We start from the raw sequence: 24,474 nt of genomic DNA, 5'->3' as shown, positions 1-24,474 counted from the left end.
CAGCATGCCACTGCTCTGTGAGTGAGTACAGTTGTCTTTTACCAAACGGTAATAAACAGCTTCAGTAAATCACAGGAAGGCCCACGGATACACCAGACTGCACTTGACCGGCGGGCGGCACTTGCTTAAGCGGAGGAGTTTGTGGCAATAACTCTGTCGTGACAGGTTAAAACCGAACTGCTGAAAAACTAGATCAAACAAAATCATCAAGGACTCGAGGAAGTCTCTTTTCATGCATGCTGTATTTTATTCTCGCACTTTCGACAGGTAAAGTTCGACTTCCAGAGTCAAGTAGCATCATGTTAGCCATAAAGCGGCTGCTGTTTTATATGCAGCTGAGGCAAGTGAGGTTCAGCAGGGCCTAATGGGACTTTCAGGCTAAATAAATAAACAGTGGAGTGGAGAGAGGAAGGGTTTGGAAGATGATATTAGGTTTGTGATTGATTGGGGAAAGAGGGACTTGCATGGGGAGGAAGGGGAGGTGGTGAGAGGCAGGTGCTATGACGTTTGTGTCATTTCGTTTATTCTGTTAATTATCATGTCTCTCTCTCTCTCTGCATTTCCTGCCGCTCTTCCTCACTCACTCTTCCTCGCTCCCTTTCTCTTTTACTTTTTAATTTTCTAAAGGCTTGCTTTTAATTAAACTCACACACCAGTGAAAGGAAGTCAATTAAACCTATGCATCTCACTTGCATACTGGATTCCTCACTACAATCTTTTGCCTCTTTTAGTTTCATATACAATCTCGCAGTGGCACATTAACACATAAATCTAAATTTACATTTGAACCAAAGAGTAAGGCACATTTAACAATGTGTGAATGGCATTGTTTTAGATATAAATATGAAATCATTTTAGTTTTTCACATGGTTTGAAATTTTCTTACCAAAGCAGTGCAATCATGCCGTTTAATAGACAAGGTTCTGAATAGGCAATCGCCATCCAGAACCTAATTACATGATGTGAAATGGGATATTCAGTGAGAGAAAATATAGTGCAAGAATCAATTGGGTCATGAAAAGTGGGCTTTCTATAGCCTCTTTTTTATTTAACACAATTGCCTAATTTGACATTTTAATGCTTTTATTCTGTTAATATTATTACTTTAAGCACACACTTAAAAAATATCTATATAATAGGATATTGTAACTAAAACTGTAACGAAGGGTCAGTCAGTATCACAGTATCACAGAAAAGGCAGAAACGTAAAAAAGGGACAGGCACAGAGTCGGGGCTGGCAGCAGACAGAACTAGCGGTATCCAGATAAACAGGCAAGGAGTCAGATGGGCAGGCAGCAAGACGTCATAACAGAATAAACAATCCAAGGTCGTACATGGGAAAACAATACACATGGGAAAACGCTCAGAAATGTCAGCCAAGACTTTGCGGTGTGTGTGTGTGTGAGAGTGCGTGTTTTATAGTCCACCGGAAGGGGATCAGGTGTGCGCGTGATCAGCGCCAGGCAGTGGGTTATGGGAAATGAAGTCCGGATGAATTTAATACTCCGGTGATGGAGCCCTCAGGTGGTGATCGGAGGGAGCCACAGAGGCCGCATTCGTGACAGAGCCCCCTCACTTCGAGCGGCTCCTAAAGCGAGGAGGTGGTCGACGCCGGGGCCTTCCGCATGGACGGGGGGCAGGTCTCTCTGGGTGAGCTTGATGAAACTCATTGATGAAAGTCGGGTCCAGAATGTCCTCTGCATTGACCCATGACCGTTCCTCTGGGCCATACCCCTCCCAGTCCACCAGATATTGCAGTGCTCTACCCCGGCGTCTGGAATCCAGAAGTTCACGCACCTGGTAGGTCTCCTCGCCTTTGATGATAATGGGAGGGGGTCTATGGTCACCGGCCTCGTCTTGGTCCGCCTCTCCTCTCAGACCACCTGTGGGCTTAAGCAGAGACACATGGAAAGTGGGTGAGATACGGTAACTAGAGGGGAGAGCCAAACGATATGAGACTGGAGTAATTTGTCTGATTATTTTGAAGGGACCCACGTACCTGCGGCTGAGTTTCTGCAAGGTAGCCGGAGACGTAGATCCCGAGTTGATAGCCAAACCCGTTGACCCGGGTGATAATCAGGGTGATGGCAGCGTGAACGATCTGCTTGTTCCTTCTGACATCTGACAGCCCTTTGCAGGTGTACATGGGCTTCGTTCCACACATTCTCACTCCTCTGTAGCCAATCGTTGACTGAAGGCAGATCCGAAGGTTCTCCTGTCCAGGGAAACAGAGGGGGTTGGAATCCCAGGACGCATTGGAAAGGTATCAGTTCAGCGGAAGGCTTGCGAAGCGAGCTTTGAGCATATTCTGCCCAGAACAGAAAGCGACTCCAGTCTGTCTGGTTGCGATGACAGTATGATCTGAGATAACGGGTGAGTTCCTGATTAAGGCGTTCCACCTGTCCATTGGCCTGGGGGTGGTAACCTGAAGTTAGGCTGACATTAATGTTGAGTTTTTGGAAGAAAGCGTTCCAAACCCAGGAGGTGAACTGGGGACCGCGGTCATAGACAATGTCTTCGGGAAGACCATAAAATCGAAATACACAATTACAAAGATGCTCGGCTGTCTCAAAGGCTGTGGGTAACTTAGGCAGCGGGATGAAACGGCAGGCTTTAGAGAATCGGTCAACCACCGTGAGTATGGTAGTGTTAGCCTGAGAGTTGGGCAGATCTGTTACAAAGTCTATGGCAATGTGGGACCAGGGTCGTTGAGGGATGAGTAATGGTTGGAGCAAGCTGGCTGGGGCTTGATGGGACGATTTGGTGGTTTGGCAGATGAATTTCTTTCATTCTTTCGTATGAAAGAAGTGATGTCTGTCTGTAGAGAAGACCACTAAAAGCGATTGTTGACGAGTTGGCTGGTGGCTGTGATTCCTGGATGGCCAGCGATCAAAAATAGATCGTTGGTAAAGACTTTTATTTCTAAAGTCATGTAAATAGTTGTACATATTAGATGCTGTCTAAAATGTTATTATACATGCTGTCCATATATTATTTTTTTCAAATATATATTTTTTAGAACACAAATTAAGATATTTTTGATGAAATCTGAGAGGAAACTGACTCTTCCATAGACAGCTTCCATCTTCCACCACTTTCAAGGTCCAGAAAGGTAGTAAAGACATCGTTAAAACCATCGACGTGACTGCAGTGGTTCAACCTTAATTTTATGAAGCGACGAGAATACTTTTTGTGCGCAAAAACAAAACAAAAATAAGGACTTTATTCAACAATATCCTCTCTTCTGTGTCATTCTCTTATGCTGTTTATGTTCAGTGCTTCCAGGTTCTACGATGCTGAGGCAGGAGCTGGCCAATACAGAGCCGGCGTTTGGACGTAAACACGGAAGAGCTGAACTGCGTTCACTGCATACGAGAATGACAGGCTAGAGAATTATTTTTTGAATAAAGTCGCTATTTTTGTTTTGTTTTTGCACACAAAAAGAATTCTCATCGCTTCATAAAATTAAGGTTGAACCACTGTAGTCACGTGGACAATGTCTTTAGTACCTTTCCGGACCTTGAGAGTGGTGGTTAAATCGCTGTCATACACCTCTCGGATTTCATCAAAAATATCTTAATTTGTTTTTCCGAAGATGAACGAAGGTCTTACGGGTTTGGACGACATGAGGGTGAGTAATTAATGACAGAATTTTCATTTTTGGGTGAACTAACCCTTTAAGTGTCCAGATACCTCTTAGGGCACTGTACATTGAGAGTCATGATGTGTTCAGTGTTCAGGACTGTAGTATCATTCACCCTCCGTTCGCTCTCTCATTATCTCTCTCCCTCAGCTCCGGTGGTCCTCATCAGCTCTCATTTCCCTTGACTGCTGTAGTTCTCGTACTCCGGTTCTGTCTGTGGCCCGGTGAGCCTCTTCCACTCTTCCCCCCCGACCCACCATCTGTTCTGCATCTGTCTCTTTTATCGCCTCTTCTCCCATCGGGTCCCTCCTCACCTCGTTCCCCAGCCCCGCTGCTCTCCTTTTTCCCTTTAACCCTGTTCCCCACTCTGCCCTCTCTCCCTCTCACATCCTCTCCTCCTTCATTCAGATGTTTTTTGAAGTTGTGAAGGGACTGAGCTCAGGCTATTTTTAGCAGCTTTGAAGCAGATCCTGCCTTGCAAATAAATGCAAGTAAAACAGAGAGCTGGGAATAGAAATACTGCAGTTTTTTTTTTTTTTTTTTTTTTTTTGTGTCTGGCCCTCACGACTGCAGTGGCACAATCACAGTTTAGCTTGCAGGGTTTAGCTGAACCACTAATGTGCTGCTTTTATTCCCTTAGCAAGTGCTTAAAATATTAAATGTTTTGAATGCAGACGAGACAAAATCAAGACAAAATTCCATCTGCATCACACACTTTTAAGCCGGGCACACATTTAACGTCTAGCTAAAACATTCTAAGACTGTGCTCAACATACAAGCGATTGTTTCCTGCGACTGAAGCAGATTTTAACACTTACACATGGAATTTGAACACCGACTGTAATTGCAGACTGAACGCAACTGGCTCTGACTGGACACGTTTGAGCGCGATCAGTCATAAGTATCAATTTAATCGGCCTTACAATCGTTAAGTGTGTCCCCGGCTTTAGAGTGTCATCTTACTAATAACTACTTCAAACATTAATGTTTTTATGTCAAAACATTATGACCATTTTCATAATAATTTTTTTTTTGCTACTGTGCCTTTAGAAGTTTACTTTTTATGTGAAATTGAAGGTTTGCTGTGGTGTCTTTTTCATCTGTCAATAACAACCTTGTTGCAAGGCCTTCATTATAGTAGCTGTGTTTATATGGATATTTACAATCCATTAGTAATTCGATTCTAACAGCTCAATCAGATTATTAGATTGAGCTCATGATTTAATTTCTTCCCGACTGAAAGTGGTGGTGCAGATCTTAAAAATATGTTAAATAGAAAAAATAATTGCCACGCAAATTATATTTTACATGCATATTATTTTAGTGCGCGTATTTGTGTCATGGCACTAAAAATTGTAGATGGTTTGAAAAACGAGTCTTGTGATACATATGCATATTGTTACTGATTGCAGGTTTTAGTAAACATTGTAGTCTGACAGATGTGAATCTGTGCATGTATAACACACGTAGGCTATAGTAAGAGCTGAGCATGTAAATCTTACTCCCCTGATCTCAAGAAGCGCTGTAGCGACTGACACTAGAGATTGCGGTCTTTAGCCTCCAGCAGACCCGGGTTCAAGTCCCGCTTAGAGCGGACAGTTCAAATAGGAGGGGTTACACGTGGCCATAGACACTGTAAAAAAACAGCTGCACTCAAATGTATGATACAAACTGTTGAGATCAAACTGGAATGATAAAAGTCATGTTAAAAACATACTTCATCGGCTTGTTTCTTATGTTGAGATATGCAGTGTGGCAAGCACCATGCACACACAGTCAGGAATAGTCAGCATAACTTTTGAAAGGTTTTCAGTAATTTTACTATTATATCATAAGTTCCTCTGTTGTTTAGGAATAATAGTATCTATCTGACTCTTTCCTTTCTACCTGACCATGACTAGCCAGTGTCTCTGATCATCCAATAGGTCATGCATTGTTGCAGTCAACTGTGTGACATCAAAGTTACCGAAATTCAGAACAAATAGTCTTTGCAGCTTACTTTCAGGCAAATACTCTTTTTTTTTTTTTTTAACTGAGAAGTTTTGAGTTATATTATGTTTTCTTCAAGTTATCAAGTTATTTTTGTTTATCTCAGAAGCTCAAGGATAGTTTGATTCCTTGTGTTTTGCCCCTTTAAATATTGTGTTCCCTTCCTGTAGTGCCAATATTATTGAATATAACTGAGGCTCTAGTGAAATCCTACTTTATCCACTGGATGTTGTAAATCTACAGAATGGAGGTGAGGATGGTAAAATAGAGCGAGAGCGAGAAAGAAGAGAGATGGAGAGGTGAAGCGAACGATTGCACGTCAGAGAGAATGAGCCGAGAACCACCATGTTATCACTTTAGAGATGCTCATCAATTCAAATGTATTTCTGCTTCCGTCCTCTGCCATGCAGAAAACTAACTTTTCCCCTCTTTTCAATGACCAGAATATAAAAAAAAAAGTAATTTACACTCTAACACGGGAATCGATTTCCATCATGGTGGGTGGATAGGATAGAGGGAGAGGAAATGGGATTTATGCTGTAAAGTACGATTAAAAATCATAATGATAACCTTGAATATCTCCAGATTTGCAGTGACACATTCATAATACGCAATGCTTCGGAGATGATTTATAGAGGGTTAGTTGTATGGGTTTTTGCATGTTTCAGTGATTGAACAGACACACACACATATCAGTGAGCCTGTGCAGCCCTTGTGAAATGAAATTGCTTTAATCAGTTAAATTAATAGTGTTTGTGGGTGGCGATGTTCCTGAGCTCTCCATGTAATCAAGCACATATATTAGTGTATGATGACTCATGATAGATTCTGATTGTATGTGTGTGTGCAGATCTACACACAAATATATAGAGGTAGATTTATTTCAGATCTAGGGGAGCTGTGGTGTGTTGTCAGAGTAGGATCCAGAGAGACAGATCGTGTGCTTAGCAAAGACAAATCTTACTGACATGGTTGAATCCTACTGCAAAATAGTTAACTTAATCAGTATTTTTGTCTTGTTTTCAGTTAAAAAAAACCCCTCAACATCCTAAAAACAAAATACTTATCTTAAATTGGTAACACTGTACAAAAAGGTTTTTTAGTAAACATTAGTTAATGTATTAACTAACATGAACTAACCATGGGCAATACATCTGTTAGTGTTTGTTCATCTTTGTTAATGTTAGTTAATAGAAATTCAGCTGTTCATTGCTTGTTCTTGTTAGTTCACAGTGCATTAACTAATGTTAACAAATGCAACTCTTGATTTTAATAATGTATTAGTTAATGTTGAAATTAACATTAACAGAGATTAATAAATGCTGTAGAAGTGCAGTTCATTATTAGTTCATGTTAACTAATGTATTTTACTAACGTTAACTAATGAACCTTATTGTAAAGTGGTACCCTTAAATTTATATATTCTTTTCAGTGATGTGCAGTGGTGTTCTAAAATGAAATGATGAGTCCTCAGTTTGTTTTTTTTGTTTTTTTTTTAAAATGTAAATACATTTCCCAGTTACACTTAATGTTGTCACATTTTCTTGGTTAAATAAACATTGTTACATCAAAGAAAAAAATGTCTGGGATAATACTGATAAAAAAAATAAAACGTGAAAGTATCTTGAGCTTGTGTTAACCACAGGCCTTATTTCAGCCGTTTATCCCAAAAAAAAAAAAAAAAAAAAAAAAATATGTAATTGACTTTGGGACGATGTTTAGGCTTACAAAAATGCATCATCCCTGCAGCACTCAATAGGCTCAGTGGAGACAAGAAAGACATGGACTCCCACTGGTGTCACTATTAGACAGTGTTACTTTAGAAAAACAAGTTGTTTGCTCATTTTTTAATGTCACACTTCTGACATTTTTTTTCTCAGAATTGAGTATATAAAGTCGCAATTGAGTTATAAAGTCAAAATTGCGAGATATAAAGCCGTAATTGCGAAAAAAGTTTATATCTCACAATTCTGACTTTATAACATGCAATTGCAAGATGTAAAGTCGCAATTACCTTTTTTATTTATATACTTCAATTCAAAAGTTTGGGCTCAGTAATATATATTTTTTTAATTCAGAGAAATTAAGATTAATTACAGAAATTAAAATTAATTTCTTTTTAAAGAAATTAATACTTTTATACAGCAAAGATGCATGAAATTAATCAAAAGTAATAGTAACAACATTTATAATGTTATGAAAGATTTCTATTTAAAATAAAAGCTGTTCATTTTAAGATGTATTTAATTAGAAACATAATATTTCCTGTTATACTGTATTTTTAATTAATTAAATGCATTCTTGCTGAATAGCTTCGTTTCTTTCTAAAATATGTTTAAAAAAAATCAAATTGACCCCTTACTTTTGAATGGTAGTGTATGCTTAAGACAAGAAGAAAACTATTTGCTAATGGTTTAAGAAAAATAAACAAAAACTTTTTCTGAAAATGTCTTGTAAAATAAGTAAAACCTCAATTTAATCTAAAATTGAATTTACAAACTAAGATTTAATGTTTTTTAAATATTTTAAAAAGAAAAAGATAAATACTTAGTGTTTTTTTTTTTTTTTTTTTTAGGTCAGGAACATATTTTAAAAAGCTGCAGGTCGGAGACTAAAAATGTTGTTCTAAAAGTTAAAGGGTTAGTTCACCCAAAAATGAAAATAATGTCATTTATTACTCACCCTCATGCCATTCTACACCCGTAAGACCTTCATTCATCTTCGGAACACAAATTAAGATATTTTTGATTAAATCCGATGGCTCAGTGAGGCCCGCATTCAAAGCAATGACACTTCCTCTCAAGATCCATAAAGGTACTAAAAACATATCTGAAACAGTTCATGTGAGTTCAGTGGTTCTATCTTAATATTATAAAGTGACGAGAATATTTTTTGTGTGCCAAAAAAACCCAAAATAATGACTTTTCTACAATATAGTGATGGGCCGATTTCAAAACATTGCTTCGGAGCTTTACAAAACGAATCAGTGATTCGGATCTCTGATCAAACGGCTAAACTGCTGAAATCACGTGACCTTGGCGCTCCTAGTCACTTATTCGATTCGCAAAGCTCCGAAGCAGTGTTTTGAAGTCAACCCATCACTATATTGTTGAAAAGTCGTTATTTTGTTTTTTTGGCGCACAAAAAGTATTCTCAACGCTTTATAATATTAAGGTAGAACCACTGAACTCACATGTACTGTTTTAAATATGTTTTAGTACCTTTATGGACCTTGAGAGAGAAAGTGTTATTGCTGTGAATGCAGGCCTCACTGTGCCATCGGATTTCATCAAAAATATCTTAATTTGCGTTCCGAAGATGAATGAAGGCCTTACGGGTGTGGAACGGCATGAGGGTGAGTAATTAATGACATTATTTTCATTTTTGGGTGAACTAATCCTTTAAGGGTGTGCTGAAAGGTACACAATGCTGCAACAGAAACAAGCCCCTAACCCTACCCAACACAGGCAGCTTTTGCAACCAATTGTAAAGACCTTTTGTCACGCCCACTACAATTACTCTGACCTGCAGGTACCCACACTTGTACGAAGCTGCACATCCTAGCTTTAAATGAATATAAAAATAATTAAGGCAATAAAGGTGATAATATTTCAAAATGACAGGCCTCATCAACATCTGTAAACACACATGCAGAATAAATCCAAACAAACACATTTAACATAAGAAGATATAGATTTTAATATCTTTATAAAGTTTTTTCTTGTTTTTTTTTTTGAGAACGACTCGTTAAACCATCAAATCACTAGGATGGAGAGACACAGAAGAGAGAGAAAGGGAAGGACGAGAGGAGACTGGATTGTGCAGTTTAGTCAGAAAATGGTGCCCTACGGACATACCAAATAAATGTATAATCAAAACAAAAACAACAACAAAAAAAGATCAAATGAAAGTAATAATAAAAATAATAATTGCATTCTGAAGAGAAGTTCTTCAGAGATTCAGGAACCCTGTTGTAATCAAAAATGTCATTAATGATGTCAGTGTCATAGTACTGATTAATATTTCCATTGCAGATTGTGTTGATACAGTTCTCCTTATTTTTACAAAGTGTGTCTTAGAACAGGAGGCATAGTTCTCCTGTACTCCAGAGCATCTGTGATGGGCAACCGTATGTCATCCATAGTGTCCCGAGTGTTCACGCGATTGTCCCTCTCCTGGACTCCTATTTGAATTCACAGCAGACACTGTAGAGGCAATCAAGCAGGCCTATGGCTCCAAAAGTTCTTTTTTTTGTTTTTTTTTTGGCCATGCTAAATTTGAAATGTGTTTTTGTCATCAAGTCTCATAAAGATACATTTAGTTTTTGTGTGTGTATTTTTATTTGTTTTCTTTTTTTTTCCTTCTCTGTCTTGTTAAAACAGATGATTTCACACCGCTTTAAGAAAGAGAGGTGTCTATGTTTTCGATGACGGGCTTAGGCTGAAGGCGCTTTTCAAAACAGAGTTCACTTCAATTAGACCTGTGTCCCCTCCAGAGTCCATGCCCCCATCAGCAGTCCATTTCTAAGTCCTCTGAGTCACAGCCAAACAAAACAAACAACACAGAGGACAAGAAACAAACACATCTCTAATTTTTTCATAGCTTTTTATACTGGACACGCACACACACACATACTGAGTTTTTTTGGAAGCAGATGAGGTAAAAATGGGTCTCATTTGCTTCTATAAACAATATAGCAGCTAGTATAACCATTGGCTTTTATGTGCTGTTATAAAACAATACAATCCAAAACGATTCACCTGAAGTCACTTTTTAGAGCAAAAGCAAAGAAAATATGAAAAATAAATCCAGGAAAGTATTGAAAGGAAACAAAAAGCCATCTAAAGTGAAAAAAAAAAAAAAAATGTTTTTAGGCCTTAACTCTTCTGAGGTAAGGAGAATGTATGTGCTTTTACTGTCTATTCCATTTAGGAGCACTGGTTATAACACTGTGTTTCATTTCATAAACTCTGTTTTGTTTCACATCATTCAGTGGATTTAGATAATATTCCCACCATAAAGACAGCAAGTCCTACTAATGGTTAAAACTCCTGGGGCCCTATTTTAACGATCTAAACGCAAAGTGTAAAGCGCATGGCGCAGGTGCACTCAGGGCGTGTCCAAATCCACTTTTGCTATTTTAACTACGGAAAAACGGTCCGTGTGCCGGGGCGCATTTTTGAAATGGGTTGTCCCTATTCTCTTAATGAGTAATGGGCGTAACGTTCAATAAACCAATCAGAGTGTCATCTCCCATTCCCTTTAAGAGCGAGATGCGCTCGCGCCATGGCGGATTGCTATTTACATGGCGGAATTTGTTGGCGGAAAAGCTGAACGCTTTTCAAGCAAAGAAACCGATCTGCTCGTGCGCGAAGTTAAACGTTTAGTTAGAAGTTAAACGAAGTTACATTTTTATATTTATGTAGCCTACACAATAATATTCTTTTACACTGTAATCCTTTTGTTTTTAATATTTGGCATGTTTGTGTGATGCGCATCCCTGTGTGTAATAAGCAAAGTCAACGCGCACTGTGGATGCGCCCAGATGCGCAGTTTCTACCAACAAAAAAAATATTGCGCCATTGACTTTAGACTTTAGACCAGGTTTGAGTTGGTCTATGGCGCAGTCTATTTTCAGTTCCTTAAAATAGCAATGCGCCGGCAATGCACCTGAACACACCTCTTTTTTAGACCAGCACACCCATGGGCGCACTAACTGGCGCAAATGCATTTACTAATTTAAGGACGTGGCGCTGAACGGGAAAACGCGAACGGCGCCGGACGCAGACTAGCAAACACACTTGCGCTGCGCCTTGCGTTGCATTTCGCCGGGTGTATTATAGGGCCCCTGATCTTAGGAGACCTTACACTGATATATTTGTGAATGTATTTGGCAATAATGTGATAAATTAAACAAAGGACAATGTCCTTTCTATATGTTAGAAATTTTAAAGAAAAGAAGTTGGAGATATTTTCTAAACACAACCTCTGTCTTTGCATACCTACATTGCTTGCTTGTGTCTCATATTACACATTGTTTCTACACATTTATTTGGTTATCTGTGCTTTCTTTCATTGAAGTTGTTTTCCATTTAGAAGGGGAAACCAGACAACAAGAAATGGGAAAAGAAAAGAAAAAAATTAAGAACAACAACAGTGGCAGTGCAAGCATGTTTAGTTTGCTTTACTGTTCTTCTTGTTCCCCAACCCAAATTTGAATTTATAACATCCAGTGTTCAGTTTTCATCTATTTCAGTCTAAATGGCAAAGCTCCTTGTACAATGTATTACACTTTATCACTCACACATACACACACAAACATACACACATTAGTAGGCCTGGTAATGCTGGAGCTAGAGCTGATCTGAGGACTGCGGCGTATCCATGATAGTCCAGAATTTAGTTCAGTGCAGAATGAGCACAAGCAGTCCCAGAATACAACAAAGACAGAGATGTGTATGATGAGAGTGTCCACAGCTGGCTTTCTGGACCCCACTAGGGGGATGCACAGAGGTCCGGGGGGTACATTTGTGCTTTCTTCGTGTGTTTGAACCATCGGAAGATGTTTCATCATATTTCCCAGTGAAATCAGGAGAGGAATACTCCTTATCCGCCATCTCTTTTAAGATGTGGACCTCGTTGGGTCCTTTTCCCTTGCTGCCCCGGACACGTTGGCGTGTGCAGTTCCGAGATCGGCCGGGCCTCTGAGCAGAGTCTGTGCCCGGGGACCCTCCCGGTCCTGCTTGTACACCATTTATGGCAGGGGGTGGCTGGGGCAGGGGAGAGGGAGGGGAAGAGTACTGTTCATTCAGATGGGGGTGATGTGGGCGTGTTTGTGGAGGCTGGGCAGGATGGGGTTCCTGCGTCAGTGAGTTATCTGTTCCTGCCCAAGTCTTGGTCTTACTCTGGTGCAGAGACTCAGATCCGGAACAGTTCGGGAAGTCCTCTTTCCTCAGTTGTTTCAAATCTTTGCCTGCCAGTTCTGCCGGTGCCACGCAACCCACTGATGATGTGGATCCCCGGAACTTTTTGAGCCAATCCCACAGTGATAAAGCCTTACAGTCACACTCCCAAGGGTTGTCGTTGAGGCGAAGGTACTCCAGGGCAGGCAGCTGGATCAGACACTCTCCAGCTAACTCCGTCAAGGAGTTGTTGAACAAATAGAGAGTAGTAAGTCGCCGCAGGTCGTGGAATGCCAGACGGTCCACCCACTGCAGTTGGTTGTGGTGCAGTAGCAGCCGGTCCAAAGCCCCCAGTCCTCTAAATGTGTTTTGGTGCAGGCTCCAGAGACGGTTCCCGTGAAGAAACAGGTGGCTCAGGTTGTGTAAGTCCACGAAAAGATCATCCTGCAGATTCTCCAAATGGTTGTCCTTCAGACACAGAAACAAAACAGTGGTTATATTTTTACTACAATATTACAAGATGACTTTTTTACACAAGCAGCTATGTGAGTGTCTCACCTGCAGGTACAGATACTGGAGGTTGCGGAGACCCTGGAAGATGTTATTCGGCAGTGCACTGAGGCCACAGCGGTATAGATGGAGGGCATGGAGCCGGCCCAGCCCATGAAAGGTTTCTGCAGACAGTGAACGTAGGTGGCGATTGTCTCCCAGGTCCAGTTCCTCCAGCAAGGTGAACCCTTGGAAAGTAGATGGTTCAATATAAGTGATGTTGTTGGAGTAAATCCACAGAGTGACCGTGGTAGGGCTAAAGTGACCCCGCAGTAGTCGATGGATCTTGTTGTTTTGGAGGAAGATGCGCTCACTGTGCGGAGGAATTCCTTCCGGGACGGACAGGAAGTTGTGGGCTTGGCAGCTGACAGTGCTGGGGGCCATATAGCAAATGCAGTGGCGTGGGCAAGACCAGGAGAGCTCCAGCCCGCAGAGGACCAGCAGGAACTCCAGCCCACAGCCTAAAAAGATATGGAGAGAATAAGAGAGAGACTTAGTGTTTGACTTACGTTAAACCTACAATACAGAATCAACGACTTGGATACAAATTTAAATTAGTTTATGAATAAATTCACTGTTTGTTCTTCTTCAAGAAAGTTTCTCAATAATTGCCTTGGAACTGTTAAAACCTGTGAAAGACAAATAAGCTCAGGTGTCTCATTAAATGTAGATGCTATATTTTGAGACTTTTTCACCCACCGTATCGATTGTTTTTTTATTTAAAAGGTGAATCATTATAATAATGGCCACTTAAAATGATGGATAATGCTGAATGATATTGTGTATGATATCAGCAGCATTCCTGGTTTGTTGTTGACAAAGGGGTATGTGAGACTTAATGATGGGTCTGTAGGGATACAAAAAGAGGTTGGAGAAACACTGTGATAGGGCTAGATCATGAAGCAAGAATACAATGAAGAAAACATTTACAGATCCTAATAAACTTTGTGATGACGAGTGACCAAAACAAAGTTCATGGAACAAAGTACCATACTCCTTGGAATTTCAACTTACAATATGCCATTTATTTTGTGCTTCTTTTGGACATTAACATTAATACATAAATTTCACTGAACAAATATATAAATATAAATTTGACGTCTTAAGACTACTGATGTAGCATGTAATACATACATTTACATGGATGTACAGAGCTGCTGTTAGTTTTTCAGAGGATACTGTGTTCACGTACAGATCAAACAACAAGACTGATGTTGTCATCATCAAGCTGACATCTGCAAGCATGCCATCTGTGATGACACGCATACATCTATGACAATGATTATCTTCTGGTCACACATGTAACACGATAACGCAGCATTTGAGCGTCATTAGCCCCTTTCATACATACAGTCTTTACTGGAAAATTACTGGTAAGAGATCAAGTGTGAACTCTTACCAGTATGATGCTGTGTGTGAACACAGAATGGGATTACCAGTATCAACACATGCAAACATAGAATGCGCTGACGTAAGATGTTTGCTTTGGAATCATAAATGTTCTTATGGATATGATGTGATTACTCTGCACTGTTTACAGTAACCTTTGATGCTTTTTAATAGTTTTTTTCTATGTAAATATGTGCTAGATGGACATCTTTGACCATTGCACCACATCTCACAGCTTTTTAAACGTGTCCCGCTCGAGACCCAGCCTTCTTTTTAATCATCAGTGCTGAGGTTCTGCAGTTGGAAACTATTATGCATGTCTCGTGTTTTTAAGAGCAAAAACGCGTAGTTTGATCATCCCCTTATGCCTGTCGCTCAGACGTCAAAAATGTTGTCAAATTGAACAGATAGTGAAACTAAAGCACTATTCCTCATGTGACGAATGAAGACAACATCACAACATTTAAAGGCAATTTTCGATGACTGAAATCACTGAATTTACCGGTATTTTGGTTCTGTGTGTGAATGGTCTCTTACCGGTGTTGCTTGTGTGAACAGCATTTTGGTAATTTTACGGTAATTTACTGGGATTGCTATGTGAAAGGGGCTATTTTATCACTTCTAGCTCATCAGATTGTTTTCTTTAGGTGCCCAGTGCCTCATACTCATGGTGGTTGTCATATCCCTGTTGAAAGGACCAGCTTTGCTTGTGTTGTGTTTGAGATAGTATATGTATATAAAACACTGAAACACACTTCAAAATTACTTCTTTTGCTTTTTATAGAAGAAAGAAATCATACAGGGTTGAAACAACATAAGGGTAAGGCCGTGTGTCCGCCAAAGCATTTTTTTTCCAGCGGCTAGCGTACTTTTGCAATTGTTTTCAATGGGAGAGCCATGTTTTTCAATGCCAGAAGCGTAACAAGGTGCTGTTTTTACCGGTCGCCTCGAGTTGAAGAATGTTCAACTTTGAATAAAACGCTGCGTTCATCACTGTCATTTTTTAGCCAGCTGTCCAATCAGAGTGGAGGAGGGGCAGGACAAATACTACGCCGACCAACCGCCACATTCTGTTTGTACAGCATAAACAGATGTCAACAACAAGCATAATAATGGAACAAAATAATTTAAAACAAGAGCCAGAGCAAATACTTTACATTGTATCAATATGTTTATATAGAAACAGCACAGAAACAAACTATCTGTGAAATTAGATACTAGTAACGCTTCTGCAGATATTCCATATCATAGCAAGCAGTCTCAACTGAAAGAAAAAAAAAAATTGGAAATGGACACACGGCCTAAGGGTAAATGATTGAATTTTTGTTTTTTGGATGAACTTTCCCATTAACAGATTTAACCATCAAGACTTCCTTGGTCAACCAGCTTCATCGGAAAGACTATTCCAAGGTTTGTTGAAGCTGGTTTAGTCTAAGATGGTCTTTTCAGCAGCAATGGTTGAGACTTTCAATGAAATAAGGTCTGCTCTACGAAACTAAGCCCATTTTGAAAAGGAAATAAACAATGACAAGAAAATAGAATCATTTGAGAGGTTCTGAGCCCTTCAGGGAAGCTGCAAAATCTGGTATTTTACAAGTATTTATTCTGTCCGTGTGTGTATAAATCTGGCTCACCCTGCTTCAGCTGAGACTGATCCCAGAGCCTACCAACAACCTCTCGAGTGCTTAGTTAAACCTGTGTTAAGCCTCTGAGAGGCATACAATACCCCTGCTGCTTTCTGACATGCTTCCTTGGAGCCATTTTGTGTAACTTATCCACCAATTCATCTACACACAGAATGGCAGGGAAGGAGAAAATTTTCCACTATTATGAGAGTCCCATTTGCTCACGAGCGCCGGCTTTTCCCCCCGCCCTTCTTTTTCAAAAATGCATTATTCAAAGCATCATTCCTGTCATTCACTCAAAATTGATTTGCTCCCGTTGCCTCTTAACATCACCATAATCCTCCAGGTTTCTGCCTTCAAAATACAGAGGCAGGAATTACGCTTTTACAGGAGATGAGCGGATATTTATTGGAATAGCTTTCGACTCCAAATGTGTCTAAGCTGTGGCATTCAGATGCAGACTCTGCTGACCTTTAGCAATGATTCCCTGGGCGTCTGATGACAGCGCCAGAGCAGCTTGCCTCACCTGCGAGTGAGTCTCACTCCCAGAGTGGCCGTGTAATCCCATTTGTCCTAACGGCATGCCAAAATGAAATATGTCCTCACCAACCGACTAAAAAAGCAACTGGAACCCCACAAAAGCTCCCCCCTTGGGCCTTGTGCATACGTGTGGGATTAACAGAAAAACTGTTGTTGTTCTTGTAATGTCGGTCAGCTACGCTAAACAGTGACCTGGAGCAGAATTAGATATTACTCTACCGTTGCACATATGCTAATCTGTTTCTTAACAACAATTTGAAGGATATACGCTGGGATATGGTACAAAACTGGATTTTAGCACAGATAGCAAACATTTGAGAATATGAGATTGCTTTACTCAAACCGCCCTGTGAGCATGGGATAGGTCCAGGGTTTTTTCAGGGTATTGAGCATGAGGGATTATAGCAGCCTATCTGTTCATACACTATCTCTACTCTAAATCAGACAACAATCTGATGATGTCTGGTTCACAAGCCTCAAACAACCTGTCTGCTGTGTGTTCAGACAGACTGCATGTACAACTGTGGGTTTGAGAATTACCTAGCTGAAAGGAACGGCTCAAAGGATAGATCGTAATAAACTCCTCAATGTTCAAAAGATCAAAAATAATGAGATCTGTAGTAATCCAATATTATTTAAGCTGTTATCCATTCAATAGGCTACTGGATATTTTTTTTCATTCTTTCCCCATGTGTTTTGTTAGTGTGACACCTGTCCTTTGAGTGAATGAGCAAGGGTGTATGTGCTGTGTTGCTCGCGGAAAGTTAAGCTTCAGGGGATTTCATCCAAATAAATCGGAAAAGACAAGGCAAACAACTCGGCTTTGGCTGCCGGAGATGCTGAGCCTTTCCCCTTATTTTTCTTACTCGCTGGCTGTTTATGTCTGTTTGCAAACCCCTTTGCATTAAACTTTGCATTTCACATATAATGAAATTCTTCCTCAGCACTTTACATAATAGATCTATTCCTTTGGCGTAGCACTGGCTTTTGTGGAGGCGTATCACCTAATCGCACATACAGTGCTTCCCTCTGTTTGTCTCAGCTTTTGTCACACTGCAGGTGTAATTATTTTCCTCAAATCCTGGTTTTTCTTCCATTCTTATATAAAACTTCGACAGAACTGGGTATCACCTTGTAGATAACAGCATGAGGTGAGATAAAGATTTATTTATTTATTTATTTATTTTTATCATCCTCAGATAAAGAGACCAGTTATCTTTGACCCACAAGCTAATCATGAATGGCACACCATCTCTCTCATCTCAGTGAAACTTATTTATTTATTTATTATACTTATTTGACATATTTTACATGTTACAAACTTACAAAGCATTTGTTAAGTTTTCTGAGTGTCTTTAGTGTGCTTTAATTTGGTTACTAGGATGTTCTGGGAGTTTTTATTGTGTTGCTATGCAGTTGCTAGATTGTTCTTTAGCATGTTACTGTACAGTTACTAGTTTTCCAGAATGTTTTTAATGTGTGGCTGTGTGGTTGGTTAGTAGGGTGTTCTCGTTTGTTTTTACCACGTTGCCATACAGTAGCAAGGGTGTTCTGTTGCTATGCAGTTGCTAAAAACCACTCAGAACAACCTAGCATGATACTATGCAGTTGCTAGTTTTCTGAATGTCTGTACTCTGCGGCTGTGTGGTTAAACTTGGGTGTTTTGTGAGTGTTTTAGCATGCTAGTATGTAGTTTCTAGGGTGTTCTGATGGTTTTAGCATTTAGGTTATCTTTTTAGTTGCTAGGTTTTCTGAGTGTTTTGGTATGCAGTTGCTTGGTTGTCTGAGTGTTTTCAGCATGCTAGTATGCAGTTGCTAGGTTTTCTGGGTGGTTTCTTAGGCTACGTCCACACGAAGCCGGAGCTTACCCTAAACCGATCTTTTTTTTTTCCTCGTCTCAAAAAATATCTGCGTCCACACGAAACCACTGAAACGACTCAAAACGATGTAGTATACATGCCAGACCATTATGTGGCGCTGTAATTCTGCCGCAGAAATGCACTTAAAGCAGCGAAGAAGACTTGGAGCATGCGCATAAACCTTGCGTGCTGAATACAAACTTTAGCAAAGCTTAGAAATAACACTTTATTTTGGTTCAGTAGCTTCTGCAGCACGAACACAAGCATGTAGAGTCTGCTATTGCTGTTGTTGGTGCTGTTTTGTAGTGTTAGCGCGTCTGACTAGGGTCGGCACGTGGGGTGATGACATCATCGTTTCAGAAAATATACGGATTGCCCCGTCCACATGACAACGCCAAGCCGGCGTTTTCAAATTTTTCCACTCTGGGACCTGGTTTCAAAAAATACCGGTTTCACCTTTCAAAAACGCCGGAGCCGTGTGGACGAAACGCCTATCCGATAAAAAATTTGTGCGGTTTCACTGAAACGCGTCTCCGTGTGGACGGGGCCTTAGTCATGGTTGCTTGCTCACACACACACACACACACACATATATAAGGGATGGCATTTCAAGCAAAAATAATATTTGAAGATCGCTGGGAATTATTCGATTATTATTCGAAAATCACACCCCTCCCCCGCACAGTGTTTGCTGCTAAAAAATCTAATTTTTTGTTTCATCTGACTATAAAACCCATCCCGTTTGAAGTTCCCGTAGTGTCAGTTACTTTTCAAATGGTTTGTGGTCAGATGAAACAAAACAAAAAAAAGAAGAGCTTTTTGGCAGCAAACACTTAAGATTGGTTTGGTGCACACATGGGTAAAAAGTACCCCATGTGTACAATGAAATATACGGCTGTATCTTTAATGTCGTGAGCCTATTTTTCTGCCGGAGGTCCTGGACGTCTTGATCAGATACATGGTGTTGTGAGGCAGAAGACCCAGAGGCGAGAGAGTGCAATCAAACAGTTTAATTAGTCTCTTTAGAATAAACATAGGCAGTCTGCCGAGTGCAGTAGCACACAGACACTCGCAGCTGGAGAAAACACAAAAACAGTCTCAGTCAACAAGCAGGAGTGAGCTGCAGCACGGTCTCAGACCTGGAGAACCTCTGGCAGAAGAAGGAATGCACCACAGCCGGCAGATGGAAGAAACCTGGCAGAGGGAGCCGAGGACTCAGGTGGACTGGTCCTGAGACGGCTTCTGTGACTGGGACTAAGACTGCGGCAGACACGATAACAATGTTCAAGAATCTTCAAGCTGATAGTTTAGCGAGAACGCCAGCAACAGGGAAACAATAATCCAACACTGAAGCGCAGTGAACAGCAGAGACGTAGGCAAGACAATCAGGAGAGAAACACGACAGGTGCGCGAGCAATCAGCACGAACACTGAGGAAAACGAGATACAGCTGAAACCAACTAAAGGAAAGAAAAGGAGAAAATTAGGAGCAAATTAAACCTGGCTCATGACACATGGAATAATGGTTTCTATAAAATGCCAACAGATAAAAAATCTAAATTTGACTGTCCCTGTTAAAGTCATTTAATGGGCTGTGGTTGGATCTTCCAACAGGACAATGATCCAAAACAAACATCAAAATCAACACAAAAATGTGTCACTGAGCACAAAACCAAGCTTCTGCCATGGCCGTCCCAGTCCCCTGACCTGAACCCTAAAGAAAATGAGTGGAGTGAACTGAAGAGAAGAAGCACCAACATGGAGCTGGGAATCTGAAGGATCTGGAGAGATTGTTCTGATCTCTTGTCAGGTTTTCTCCAAACTCATCAGGCATTATAGGTGAAGACTCAGAGCTGTTATCTTGGCAAAAGGAGGTTGCAAAAAGTATTGAATAAAAGGGTATGATTAATTGTGAGCAATGTGTATTAGAGAGAAACATTTATTTCATAATGAGATTTTCCCCCCATTTAAAATTATTATTCTCCAATGAAAGGTTGCATTTTTGTAGATTTTTAAAATAAAAGATCAAAATGATTAACGATGCAGATTTATTTTCACAGCCTTCTTGGTCATATTTACCAAGGGCATGAATAATTTTTAGCACAACTATATATATACACAGTGTATATCAAGTATATTCACCTCCATATCACACCGTCTCTGAGCATTAGCGCACTGTTATTTTGGTGAGGCTTTTTTCTTCTTTTTTCCACCTTGCAGTACTAAACTAAGTCCAGAGAGGTCTGTTGCCTCACACCTGTCACCTCCCTGATCCTGGTCCTCTGTGAGCCTTCTTGGATCCCTTACACACAGCAATTTACACCCTCCTCATCCAAAGACAAGTTGAGAGCGAGAATAGGGGAGGCGGGATATTTTTAGTGCTGTGGAGAATGGCAAAGGGCAATAGTGGGATGAGAGGTAATAATAAGAAGGAGCGATGGCATGGGGGCCAAGGGGTTGTCATTTACTGAATATATTGGATAAGGATGTGTATTGTCATATTTTTTTGCTCGCATTGAGCCTGTCACCGGATCAAATTAATACGATTATTTTGACCACTCCATAGTGCTTCTGTCAATAACACCAATCCCAGCTCCCAAAGCTCGGAGAGGGATTATGGCTGTAGAACAATGGAAGTCATGTTGTTGTGTGTGGCATTTTCCATGGTCTCATACTATTGTAAGCCACCAATCTCACCCAGAACACTTCCTCAGTTCATTCTTTTATTTCTCCTTTCATTATCTGTCTTTCTTTTCGCAACCTTTCTATCGCTTTTGAAGGCTTGTTAAGCTGAGACTGATTAAACGGCCTGCAACTGGGCGCGATGTTTGACCCCCTGACCCCACGGTCACCATGCCTTTTCATGCCATGCAGATTTTAAGCGTGGAAATAAATAAATAAATAAAGGCATAAAACAGAATGGCTTTGGTCCCCAGACAGTCAGCGCAAAGTAAGTGCACTGAATATCAATGAAACATAGTTCACACTAAATTCGCCCTCATGAATAACACATGGTTGCTAATAGGAGAGAAATGGTCCGTCTGTTTCCCTGCGTGACTCTGCCCACCATTACACTGGATAAACTCAATTTCCTGTTTCTCTCTAAGGACCCTGATAAGCACTTGGCTGTTTGTTGCCTTGCTTGCACAAGTCCGCAAATGACATGCTTTCACATAATAGGTGTTCATGCTGATGTTCGCACATACGCACAGTGTTTGACAATCAAGCTAATGGCAAAGCAATAAAGCTCTGCATTGATTGGTTTGAGCCTTGTTTGCATAGCCAATCCAAGGGAAATCAAGTGAGTTTTTAGTCATTGCAGACATTATTTTCTAAGTTAAACTGTGGTTATAGGTAGACAGACATTAGATGAATTAATCATAGACTGAGAGGTTAAAAAAAAAATGGTCCCATGCTGTTGCTGAACAAAGGTGTAGTATTCGCTGTGTCGTACACAAAAGCAAGATTAATGTACTGCTGACATAATAGGCAACTTCATCTTTGTCCTCCTGACACATTTTTTTGACTTAACCAGGGGTCTTCAACAGGGGGTCCATGACGGTACCGCAGGGGGTACGCCAATTATTCTTGTGAAAATATAAGTTTAACAAAAACACGTCAACTAAAGCTAAAGTTTGCAAACTAAAGTTCAGTTTTACAAAATAATTTGTAAAGCATATGACTCATTTATGATGTTTATATCACATACATGTTTTATTTACAAAGTACACTATGTAAATACATTAATATTATACTATTTGCATGTTTTATAGGCCAAGCTCCTTTTTTTTTTTCACTTTTCAGATGTTAAAGTATTTTTTGTGATAGACCCTTGCTTTGGTCTAACTGTATGTTTTTCAGTGTGCGGACAACTTTGTTTTTTTTGGTTGATCGAACTTTTCTTGATTTACGCACCTGAGAACGGACTGGTTATCTTTTCTTTTGGAGCGCATACAATATCTTTTTTATTATTATTATAGGCTAAGCTTAAAATGCAACATCCACAGAGAGGTTCTTGGCCTGAAAAAGGTTGAAGGCCGCTGGTCTTTTTGTGTCAGGTAATTTGTTAAAGATATAAAGGTCAGGATGAGCTGTTTTAGGGAAAGAAAAGTACCACAATGTCATCATGTCGCAAGGGCGCTTTGGTAGTGTGAAAACCAATTACCTGGAAAGCGAGGCTGATCTCTACAGCACGGCAGACCTTTATCGAAGAAGTGATTGAGGCTTTAGTGTGTGAACAACCAGCCACTGTACATTGAATAATCAGATTTCATTATGATCTACATTAATTTACATGACATTTGTTTGAAGTGGCTATTCGTTTAGTGTGATGATTAATGGCAGCAATTAGAGTACACATTGACTTTATTATATTTATGTGATCCACTGCCTTAATATGACATGGTGGTTCTGTTTCCCCAAAACAGCCCACCCTGAGCTTGCTAGTTAGTGACGGGCTTATGCTAGCTAATGTAACAACTATTTATCTTAATATGAAATGACAAGCTGTTTATTTGCTTTTCATCACAGCAGCATGCTAGCCTAAGCTAAATTCCTTCATATGAGAGAGAGAGAGAGAGAGAGAGAGCGCGCACGAAAGAGAGATGGTTATTATTTATTAAATAAGATATTGCAGTGGCAACATTCTGTTGTGGTTAATTAATGACAACAATAATGAAAGGCTGAGATGTCTGATAATTAATAACCATGTGTTTCACTGTGTGTGTGCTTTGCTTTGTGTGTCAGTTCCAAATTCTTTTAAAATTGTCCTCATTAATAAATGTCTGTATTTCTTTATGCTTGTCCTATCCATGCAGACATGATGCAAAATATGGGAAAATATTACACACACACACACGTAAATAAATTATATACATTATCATTCAAACGTTTTGGTCAGTAGTATTTTTCTCTGTTTTTAAAGAAGTCTCTAAAGCTCACTAAAGCTGCATTAATTTGCATTTATCTATAATAATAATAATAATAATAAACAGAAATATTGTGAAATATTACAATATTACAATTATTACAAATTATAATTTATTATGTAAATAACTGTTTTCTATTTTAGTATATTTAAAATGCAATTTACACAATGTAAGTGTTCTTTACTGTCACTTAATTTAATGCATCCTCCTTACTGAATAAAAGATTGATTTCTTGCAAAAAACATACTGATCCCATACTTCTGAACAGTAGTTTGAAATCCTGCATCAACCACAACCATTAAAAGGGTAACACTTTATTTTAGGGTCTTTTAACTAGTTGCTTATTAACATGTATATTACAAGAATATTGGCTGTTTATTAGTACTTATTATAAAACAGTTAGTTCCTGTCCTTGATTCTGATTGGTCAATAGCTGTGTTTTATCAAAGACTATAGACAAATCCGGCGAAACACGGAAGTAAAGCAGCGCCGCCATTACTGCGTGCCTTGCTGCTAAGGAAGTAGCAGAAGTAGCGTGTTGGTCCCGTAGGCGGCTGTAGCAGATGTTAGCTATATAGTTTTTTTAGTACGTATGCTGTCCAGTGATGCCGGGCAGAGCGTGTTGTGTGGTTGGTTGTTTTAACAACAGCACAAAACTACAGGCCTGGAATAAAACCGTTTGTGTAATCCACGAAGCTTTGTTGCACATTGACTGCCCATGTTTACGGCCATATGGATTGCACAGAGTTCCTGGTCGAGCGGAGGACCAAGATGTGCGTCAAAAGTGGATGAAACACATAACCGAGATGGCTCATCGCATGCCAGATGATTAATAAAATAATCTTGAATACCTATAAGAACATGTATTTTATTGCTACAACTGGTCGTGGCTAAGGCCATCCTTAAAAATATTTTGGTTTGCCATAACAGCCAAAAAAATAAAAAATGGTCGGTAGGTCGTAAAAAATGTAAAAAAAAAAAAAAAAAACTTTTTTATTGCATCACATTAAGTGTATTGTGATTGTCAAAACATTTTAGTAACTAAGCTGAA

At 39.8% G+C, this 24,474-nt stretch overlaps 1 protein-coding gene across 1 annotated transcript in view; it reads right to left on the bottom strand.

The window, feature by feature from the left end:
- Positions 1 to 11,378: 11,378 nt before the first annotated feature.
- rtn4rl1b (reticulon 4 receptor-like 1b) overlaps positions 11,379 to 24,474 on the bottom strand; it is a 201,631-nt gene continuing 188,535 nt past the window's right edge. The window contains exons 2-3 of the mRNA XM_048161101.1: positions 13,093 to 13,544; positions 11,379 to 13,002 (exon numbers count right to left, since the gene is read on the bottom strand). Coding sequence (XP_048017058.1) covers positions 12,037 to 13,002; positions 13,093 to 13,544 — 1,418 coding nt within the window. The 3' untranslated portion in view covers positions 11,379 to 12,036. The remainder of the gene's footprint in view (positions 13,003 to 13,092; positions 13,545 to 24,474) is intronic.

Source organism: Megalobrama amblycephala, linkage group LG16, assembly GCF_018812025.1.
Source record: "Megalobrama amblycephala isolate DHTTF-2021 linkage group LG16, ASM1881202v1, whole genome shotgun sequence".
Lineage (NCBI taxonomy): Eukaryota > Metazoa > Chordata > Actinopteri > Cypriniformes > Xenocyprididae > Megalobrama > Megalobrama amblycephala.
This window is presented reverse-complemented; position numbering and strand designations above follow the sequence as displayed.